The 10423-nt window shown below is 47.0% G+C and overlaps 1 protein-coding gene across 2 annotated transcripts; it reads right to left on the minus strand.

Moving 5' to 3' along the window:
* Nucleotides 1–354: 354 nt before the first annotated feature.
* Nucleotides 355–6749, minus strand: Dynlt1 (dynein light chain Tctex-type 1). 2 transcript variants are annotated; one of them, XM_048420527.3, is made up of 5 exons: nt 6656–6749; nt 4438–4479; nt 1584–1707; nt 1155–1232; nt 355–773 (listed from the first exon to the last, which is right to left on the minus strand). In XM_048420527.3, exons 1-5 carry the CDS (start codon nt 6680–6682, stop codon nt 703–705), a joined length of 342 nt encoding a protein of 113 aa, XP_048276484.1. In that variant the 5' UTR covers nt 6683–6749; the 3' UTR covers nt 355–702. The 2 variants fall into 2 exon arrangements, with proteins under 2 accessions (XP_048276484.1, XP_048276492.1); XM_048420535.3 differs by lacking the exon at nt 355–773 and having other exon boundaries at nt 1157–1212.
* Nucleotides 6750–10423: the final 3674 nt, after the last annotated feature.

The following is a 10423-nucleotide window of genomic DNA, read 5'->3' on the forward strand; positions in this document are numbered from 1 at the left end:
ACAAGTGTTCTCACTCACAGTCACAAATAATAATGTAATTTAAAAATGAAACAGCCAAACTGCGGGGTAGAGACATCTGCCATCGTTCCAGGCCTCCGACGGAGGCTCATCTTGTCACGCGTGTCTCACCTGCCTCTGAGGTTCACGGTCTCTCCATCTCCGCCAGCGTCACCAGGTCTCACCATCACAGTAAAGGACAGGCCCACGACCTGTTCTGAGACCGTCAGCCAGGGCAGGGTGTTCACCGACACTTTTATGTCAGCGTGCAAAGGGCTGAAAGCAACCTTTTAAAAGAAATACTTCTGAAGTCAGTAACATAGATTCATGTGTGATGCTCCAGACCACAAAACAAAATTTTAATTTTGAATAATTTATTATTCTAACAAAAGTATAAAGTATGGAAAATTAGTGTATCTGAATCATTTCAGACAGTAGAGAAAGATTCCCCCTAGCAGACTTCGGTTTTTAGCACCTTTGAAAAGACAGAGTTAAGACAAGCGGTGCTACCAGCCTCCGGTGACAGCTGACTGCTCCTCTGCCTGACACCGTTGGTTCCTGTGATTGTGGAGTCATTTGGTTTTTTTCTCTATGTTTCGAGTGCCACAAAACACAAAGAGGAGGAAGACGTTCACCCAATCCCTAGCTGGTGGTTAAGATGAAAGAGAAATGTTGAGCCACGGAGGCGGCAGGCTGGCGAGGAGGTCAGATGGACAGCCCGAAGGCGCTGACGATACAGTACATGGTCTTGTTCTCCCATCGGACTGTGCAGCTCCCTGCAGGGAAGACAGACAGGCACGGGAGATGAGGAGGCCCAGGAGATGCAGGCTGGAGGGCTTGCCTCCCACAGACACAGAAAGTGACTTCATTTAAATACAGATAAATGGGCAATGTCTACAGGATGTTTGGATAGGGGCTCACTATGCAATCCAGGGTGGCCTCAAACTCTCAAGAGATGTGCTTACCTCTGCCTCTCTAGATCTGGGATTAAAGGTGTGCACCACTATGCCAGGCAATGGTAACTTTTACAGAGATGCACTGGAGAATGAATGTGAGACAACTAAGTGCACACTTCACAGTGTGCTCTGGACCACAGCCATGGGAAAGTTGAAGAGCAGTGGGCATAACAACATTTCCTAAGAGGGTGAAAATCCTACCGTCAGTAGAGCTGTCCCAGAAGCAGGAACTTGCGGTGTGTAACCCAGCTCCATTCTTCTGCATGATTACACAGGTCACTTAAATTAAACAAACTTCTGTTAGAAACCTTGGCAACATAAGTTCATTTTGCCTGCTTTAAGTGTAGGTATATCACACAGCTGATGTTCCTAAATTATAGATATTACCTATCTATATTTCCTTTATCTTAACATGTTCTAAAAGTGTCTGATCAGAAATTCTGTAGATGCCTGTTTGGCAGAAGTCCTGTAACAGTGGTATCAGCCTGATGGAAGAAGTGCGGGGTTCATTCACTACACAAGAGACCTGGTCCTGAAAGGAACTTTCTTTGAGCTTAGGCAACAAATCACTACACCTCTGATCAGTATTTAAAGACTGGTATCAAAACACACAAGAAGAAGATCCATTACCGATGTATTTAAATGGCTTCCCCAGCTTGGTGAGTTGGCTCAGAGTCTGCTCCACAACATTTGTGGTCCACTGATTGACTTTGCTGTGCTGGTAGGCATTACCACCGATGGCACTTTCTATAGCCTAGGGAAAGAGGCACAAGAGGTCACGGAGGGAACCCAGATGCCACAGCCTCCAGGCAACTGAAATGGCCCGCGGGCCACCTAGCAGCTAAAGACAGGCTCAGGGAAGATGTGTGCTAACGCTGAATCTTGGGCTCCTTCGCATGCATGGCTTCCTTCAGCAGCATCACACTGCGTTCCAGTTATGTTTACATTGGCTGAAGATCTGTGTTTTACAGAATCTGTCAAACGTGTTCAACATTTTGACTAAACAAATGGATTGACTGTTCACGCTACTGTTAATATCCGGAGATAAGCAACACGTTTTCTTATAGAGGTTGAAAAACATTTTATTTTACCAACTTCTCTATAAAGTATACCAGACATTTTTAATCAAACCATAAAATATGCAATTTAGTAGTGTATGTTAGATGACATTTTACTGGCTGTACAGCTGGCAATATACAACCGGTCCAGGCTTCCAGTCTAATGCTTTTCGCCCTCATTTTATGGGTTAGGTCACCGCACCACACACTGCCCAGGCTTTCACATCCCCCATGTTCCAGCGCTTCTGGAGAATGTCCTCACTGCCCTATCCCTCTTCCCATCCAGTGACCCCTTGGGTCTTTCCCCAGTAGCCCTACTCCCAGACGCCAGTGCAGCTCCAAGTAGCTCCCTCCCCACCTCTTCTAATCTACCGGAAGCCAGAAAAATGAAGATTTCCTGACAGACTAAAGAACATTCACTAAAGGGCCAGGACTTGTCTTCAGACACAGCTCGGGGGCCCTCACTGCACAATGGTGAAGGAGCAGGGTCGGACACCGCAGGCCAAGTGCAGCAACTGGCTGCCTCAGGATGAAAGCCGACATCAGAGAGGCCATGACTTGCAGCTGCAGGCTTGGGGCTCTCACCAGTCACGCTGACACAACGCCCACTCTAGGCTGAGAACACACCGTGGGCTGAGGACCAGTGGTCCTGCTTTAGTCAGGGTACTGCCAGATGCAAATACTGCCCAGGAGGAAGGGCAGCCCTCTATGCACTGTGGAATTCAGTTTCAAGGGAGAAAGGAAACTTCTAGTTTTGGAGTCACCCCCGCACACACACTACTTTTAAACAGCCTGAGGGCAGGACAAGCCTACTGCCAGGGCAATAAGGCTGTGTCACCTCACACTTCCCTATGGACCGCTAATGTGTGCTTTCAACCACCTGTGGCCTGGGACCTGAGTCCCAGTGGATGCAGAAAACAAGAGGCAGAAGTCACCCCCAACAAGCCCACTCTAGTTTCCCCAGCTCTGGTTTAATCTACCACTTTCCACCTCCCACCTGTTCCACAGGAAACACTACACTGAAGAAACAATAAAAGGCAAACTTACGCTCCCTGCAAAGCACCAGAAAAATCGCACCCAATGCTCAACACTGTACATAAAAGAGATGTCACTTTGGTTTTGGATACTTCTTACAACATAGTGATTCTTTAATGCTGGCACAACTCAGTAATGGACATCAATAACCCTGTGCGGCAGTCAACCCAAAATTACTTTGAAGGACCTCAAATGGCACTTGGCAAAAACAAGAGGGGTTAATTCTAGCTCCCAGTCATGATGGTGGGAACATCATGGCAGCAGGGGCCCGAGGCAGCTGATCACATTAGTCTGCCGTCAGAAAGCAGCAGGCAGTGAATGCTGGCGCTCAACATGCTTTCTCCCTTCTCTTCGGATTGGGACCCCGGCCTGTGGAATGGGGCTGCCCACATCCAGGAACTAGGATAACCTAAACTAGACAAAGACGCATGGTGAGCAGTCTGCACACTCTGCCGCTATGATGGACTGGATCCCTTCCAACTGTGAGCCAAAACAACCTTCCTCCCTTAACACTGCTCTTGTGTGTTACCCTATCACAGTGGTCCAATTCCTTTTGTCTGTCATCCTCGTTAAGGGAGGTACTAAGATTCCTATCAACAATGCATCCCCCAGCTGTATCACCAGGTCCTGAGCTATGAAGTTGTTACATTTTCTCTGCTGCTGCTCTTTTTCATCAGACACTGGAGACATTTATCCATGTGGGTGTCGTGAATCCTCCATGCTGCAAGGGTACAGACTCTGCCTTGACATCATCTAATGCCATGTGAGATTTCCTGACTCAGTATACATAATTTGTATATGAGAGTAAGTTTTACATATATAAGTAAACATGTTTGAAAAGCCAAAACACAGGCTCAAGAGCTGTTGAGATTTTCCTCATTTTAATTCATATAGTGTTACCCTCATACATATGAGGGTAACATATGCTGGCTAGTTTTATATCAACTTGATACAAGCTAAAGTCAACTGAGAGGAGGGAACCTCAATTGAGAAAATGCCTCCATAAGACCAGGCTGTAGGTAAGCCTGTAGGGTATTTTCTTCATTAGTGAATGAAGAGGGAGAGCCCAGCCCATTGTGGGTGATGCCATCCCTGGGCAGGTGGTCCTGCATTCTCTAAGAAAGTAGGCTGAGCAAGCCATGGAGAGCAAGCCAGGAAGCAGCTCCCCTCCATGGTCTCTGCATCAGCTCCTGCCTCCAGGTTCCTGCCCTGAGTGAGTTCTGTCCTGACTTCCTTCAGTGATGCACAGTGACGGGGAAGGGTAAGTCGAGTAAACCCTTCCCTGCGCGAGCTGCTTAGCTGCTTCGGTCATGGTGTTTCATCACGGCTATGGTAACCCTAAGACACAGTCATCAATCAAACACTTGAAAGACAGGCATGCTTCCACTTACCTCCTTCACAATGTTGCTCACTTCATCCACAACAAATGCAGTCTGTTAAGGAAGAAAACTTAGATAAGTTTGGTTTAAAACCTCTTTCTCCACAGCATCAATAAACACAGTGAGACAATGAACGTGACTCAGAAATCCGGCTGCTGACCAGGCAGAGGGCTGCACTGCTCAGAGCCCGGAGACGCGAAGCAGCTGGGTGCCACAGGATCCCTGCTCTGCAGGGCTGAAGCACAGGTAAACCCTGTTAAAATCCCACTGCAACCCAAGCTTCACTTCCCACGAGAATCCTTTCTCTCCTTCCCTTGCAGCTGGCTGTTGGGACCATTAACCAGTGCAGGCGCTGTATTATAGGTTACTCGACTTCAAACTAGCTGAAGAAACGTAACCATTTTAGAGACAGGACATTCTCTTCCCTGAGGTAAACGGATTAGGACCTTTAACGTGTAAGAGGCTGGTGTGTGTCATATTTCTCTACCCTGTGGGCCATCGGTAAAACAGGGTCTGAAGGAGTTCTCTTAGTCTCCTCCTAACACAATAGTGGATCTGAATGGGTGTAAGGGTGTCCTGAAAATGACATCAGCCAGACACTAGCCTGCCTGGGAGCTGCTCGTTTGAGAACAAACTATTCCAAGTTCTGGGACATCCTTAGCACTGGCAGCTCCGAGGCCTCTGCCTTCCTGGTAGAAAGGCAGCCAGTCCTGTTTTGTTGAAGACACTTCCTGGCTGCTGACCACCGTGGGCCCTGCCCTGTTCTAGTATTGAGTAATACCCTTTCTCTTCAGGAGGAACAAGAGTTGATGACCCAAAGTCAGCTCACTTGTTAGACTCCCAAAGTCTAACATTTGGAAACAAAACCGAATCACTAAACTAGTGCAAATGTGGTGTCTTAGAGAGTCAGTTGGAAGAATCTTCCTGAGTAACTACAGTGATCCTAAACCACAAAGCAAAGTCCCTTCTGCAGCTTTCCACACAGCTAGAGCAGGAGAAAGAAGACAAAGTGTATGGAAGCCAGCGGGCAGTGCCAGCTGCTACAAGAAAGAGTTGGAGCAGGCAGAAAAGGCTGCTGGGTAAATAAGAGTGAGCATCCATCCTCCTGCCGCTAACATCCCATGTAAAACTCAGATTGCTCTGCCCAGACATCTCTTAGCAGATGCCATCGGCTAGCCAGTTCACGTGTACAAACTGGAACTACAATGCAGTTTTAGGGGCTTTCTCTCCACATGGGCCATTTCCTTTTTATAAAGTTCGACTAGTCGAGACTACAACACAAGTCAATTTTTAGCCTTCTGTCAGTTTGCTATCTGGGCAAGCCAGCCCCTTTGCCAGCTGCATCCGAATCGTGGCTTGAGATTACTCAGTTGGTTTCCACCAGCATTCAAACACAGAATGATACTGCCATAAAGTTTGTGTCGAGAAATGAGACCAAAACTGAAAGTCTCCGATAAATGCAACTGCCCTATTCTTCCCTCAGAATATCCTTAGTTGAACTACGTTTTAGAAATGTCAAAAGAGGAAATGGTAGGGTTTTTTTTTTTGGCAAACTGCGTAATACATGAGACTTTAATGAGCTTTAAAAAAGATCATTCAGGAAGAAAAAACGAGCAACTATAACTGGGGCGTCCATTCAAGCTGTTTCCTGAATAAGTCAGAACGAAGGAAAAGCCATTTTGACAACACATCCAATAAAGTGTCTAGGGCACTCTGGGGCTTGCATTCTCCCCCCTACCCCAGGATTGAGCGATCTCATTACTATCTTAAACTGAAATGAAATGTACCCCGTGGTGGTGGGGAGCGCCGCACTGAAGGACAAGGTGCGGCACGGAGACAAAGGCAGGTTCTGTTTGCACGTCTGCACTTGGTAGGACAGCAGACCCCGACTGCAGGGACCGGGAGCAGGCCCTGTGCACCCGTGTCATCAGGCCATGCCACGGCAGGACCCCTACTTTCCCAAGCCGGTCCCGGTTGGGGTCTGCAGCAGCACTAAAGGGGCGGATGATGTCATCCTCCCGGCGGAGGACGAGAGCCCTACGGAGTCCACCAGCCCGCACGGGCACCGCCCACGCGGGAAAGACTCGGAGTGGCCCGCTGGGAACCGCCACCCAGGCTCATCAGCCTCGGGCCGGGTGGCCGTGGACAGAAGTAGCTGCGGCTTCCCAGGTTGGGCCGCGCCACGCCTGGATCTCGGCCACCACCCTCCCGTGGCCCATCCCGGCGTTACCTCTTCGGAAGCCTGGAAGTCTTCCATCTTTCCTCTACCGCGTCTCCTCCGCCGCCAAGTAGAATGGAATGCGCAGGCGCACCTAGGCCCCGCCCACTCCTCCGCCCCCGCGCCAGGGATCCTGACCACTACCAATAGCCACCCACGCTCTAAGGCCAGGCCCCTCCCACTAGGGGGACACCGCCTATCGCCCCGCCCACAAGTGACTCTGCCCTCCGCTCGGACCCCGCCTCCTGCTCCTCCTATGTTTCCAAGTAGCAGGGCGTGACTCTCAGTCGTCTTGAGGTGGTTGCCAAAGAAACTGTCCCCTAACCACTCTCTAAACTGTGGCAACCCAAACCAAACAAAGGCACAAAAGCCAGTCTAAGACGAAAAGCACGGTCCTGGCCCTCCCTCCCGCTAGCACTGTAGAAGTTGACTGAAACTTTCAAATAAGTCCGAACAACTAGGAACAAATTGTAAAATGTCGGGACAGTACCAGTACTGCGCGTTGGTTGCTTCCCCTTGGGGATCTAGGTTCAGGATTCTCCCAGCTATCAGAACGGTAGTTTGCAGACGTTAGGATTTCCATATACGATCAATGCGAGTTTTTTCCTTTTAAGAACCACTTTTTAAAACGTTTTGCACTCAACATTTTGTAAAATGCTGTCCACTTCCTAGCTTTCTTAACCAGATTAAACTAGGCGCCTACTTGTACCCAGGGCGACGAGGAGATGTTTTGAGCTCGTCCACAGTTCCCCCACTTGAAATGAGGTGTTAGCACCTGCTTGCATGTACTGGAGGCTTGAAGCTTTGACTTTGGCGTGTGTTCTGTTTTTACCATGCACTTAAAACCGAAGGGACACTCCTGACTTCCCCGAAGCCAGCTGTTGGAATCCCTGGGAACAACTGGTTTTAAGGGTCACTGCTCAGAGTCACCGAGCAGCGGTTGCACACGTATTTAATCCCAGCAGAGGCAGGCGGATCTCTGTGAGTTCGAGGCCAGCCTGGTCTACAAGAGCTAGTTCCAAGACAGACTCCAAAGCTACAGAGAAACCCTATCTCAAAAATAAATAAATAAATAATAGATTGATAGATAGATAGATGGTTGATAGGTAGATGATAGATAGATAGATAGATAATAGATAGACAGACAGACAGACAGACTGACAGACAGATAGATAGATGATAGATGCCTCAGGGTCAGGCTCCATTGGATCCTTCAGTGACCCTTTGTCTACACTCAGGCTCAAGGTTGGTGTCTGTCACTTGGATTACTACTGAGACCACAGAATCTGGATGATTCATTAGGGTCTAACTAGAGTCCTTGAGAAAGAAGCTAACTTTTCCAAAGACACTGCCCTCTGTCCCAGTCTTTCCTGTGAAGAGCAGCGATGCTGACTTTGCTAGCATGGAAGGAGAATTTTAAAACAATTTCTTTAAATTGTAGACCCAAGGTGAAAGGATCTCTCATGCTCATGAGTTTACAGAATTAATATTGTGAAAATGGCTATACTAATAATGAAGGTGATCTATAGATGAATGAAATCTCCATCAAAATCCCAACAGTGTTTGCCACAGAAGTAGAAAAAAAAATCTAAATTTCTCTGGAAGAAAAGAAAACATAGCCGAAGCAATACTGAACAAAAGGACCACTCTGGAGGTGTGGCAATGGCTAAGTTAAAGTTCTCCTACACAGTCACAGAAGAGCAGCACAGGACCTGCACAGACACACAGTGAATAAAATCAAAGGCTCGAGAATACACTGACCGCAGTTCAGCTTCCTAATGCTTTTAGCAAAGGAGGAAAAGCAACCATTGGAGAAAAGACAATCTCTTTAATAAGTGGGAAATACTGGGAAAACTAGATATCCCTGTATAGAAGAACAAAACTAGATCCATATCACTCACCTCAAGTGAAAATAACTTTGAAAAATGGATCAAAGGCCTTCAGGTTAGATCTGAAAGTACTAAAGGAAAACTCGGGAGAAACAGTTTAAGATATAGGCATAGGAGGAAGACTTTTGGAAAGAACTCCAATAGTTCAGGAAATTAAGATTGAAATTTTGCATAAATTAAAAAGTTTCTGCTCTTCAAAGGAAGTGATCGGTGAAAAGGGAGCCACAGAATGGGGGAGATCTTTGTGAGTCACACATCTGACAGGGATTGCTATCTAAAGTATATAAAGAACCCCAGAAGTTGAACGCCAGCCTCCAATAGTCCATCAATAAATGGGTGAATGAAATAAACAGATTAAATCTCACCATAGCAAATAAATACACCAAGAAAATGCTCAAGATTCTCGGCCATCAGGAAACTGCAAACCAAAACCACACTGAGATTCCATCTCACCTGCGCCAGAATGGCTATTTATCTTAATTTGAAAGGATGGCTATACTAAAATCAACCACGACCACAGTCCCGAGAAACCGAGTCTCCACGAGGTCCATCTGGATCTGCTTGCGCCTCTGGGTCCTGGCTCAGCAAAAGGCAGCTATTCTTTCTTTTCCTTCCCTTCAGTTTTTTCTCTCAGATACTGACTAGAGCTTAAGAGTGCTTTTAAACTACCCAACGGATGCTTCGGGCTCTTGTGTTCTTTTCCCAGAGTGCCTCCTCCACTGTGTGACAACCTGGTACCACACGACTTACCTCCGCCAGAACTTCTCCGTTCTTCTCTTCTGGGCAGCTTGGAGATGGACAGCTCACCTGCCCTGGAATTTTCCTTTCCTGTTATTTTATTCCTTGTTTGTTTTGTTTTTCAAGACAGGGTTTCTCTGTCCAACAATCTTGGCTGTCCTGGAAATCACTTTGTAGATCAGGCTGGCCTTGAACTCACTGAGATCCCCCTGCCTCTCTTCCCAAGTCCTGGAATAAAAGGTGTGCCGCCACTGCCTGGCTATGGGACTTTCCTTTTAAACTCTAACAAATTATCTGAAGCTTCAAAAATAAGTAAGTGAATAAATCAAGTACTAGCATGGATGTAGCAGCACTGTGTGAACCAGGAAATCAGTTAAAAAAAAACTAAAAAGAAAGCTACCATATAATCCAGCTCTCCCACTTCTGGGAATAGACCTGAAGGGGTCTCAGTCGTCATGGCACAGAGACTCCTGTCCCTCCAAGTTAACTGTGGCATTTCTCACAATAGCCTCATCATGGAACCAGAAACTGATGGATGGATGGATAAAAGAAATGCGTATATATTCAGTGGGGTATATTTGGCCATAAGCAAGAGTGAAATTATGTTATTTTCAGGAAAATGAGATAAAAAGCTGAGCGAAACAAAACAGGCCCCCAAAGAAATGACAAATACCACGTTTTCTCTGGCATGTGGGGACCTCAATTTATAGATAAGTCGTACGTGTAATCACATATATAAATGACATGGGAAAAGAATGGGTACCATTCAGGAAGAAGAAGAAATAATAGAGTCAAGTTACGTGATACACTTGAACAAAGGTGTCATCATATATACTAAAGAGAAAAGACATCAACGCCTTGCCACGCCAGACACTGAATTAAAAATACAAGTTACCTTCTCACTGTTTCTGGGTCTTGTAGTCAGACAGGTTGCGGCCATCCTCCAGCTGCTAGCCAGCGAATGTCAGCCTGTGCTGGTCAGGTGTGGCCTTGGACGGTGCCTCCAGACTCGACCTCGAGAGTGATGGTCTTGCTCATCAGGGTCTTCACGAAGATCTGCATATTGGCCTGGTCGCCTCGATGAAGAGAAAGAGAAAGAGAACTCTTGCTATATCCACGGCTGTCTCGCCAGTGTAGCAGAAATGCTGACTAG

This window comes from Myodes glareolus, chromosome 1 (assembly GCF_982192425.1).
Source record: "Myodes glareolus chromosome 1, mMyoGla1.1, whole genome shotgun sequence".
Lineage (NCBI taxonomy): Eukaryota > Metazoa > Chordata > Mammalia > Rodentia > Cricetidae > Myodes > Myodes glareolus.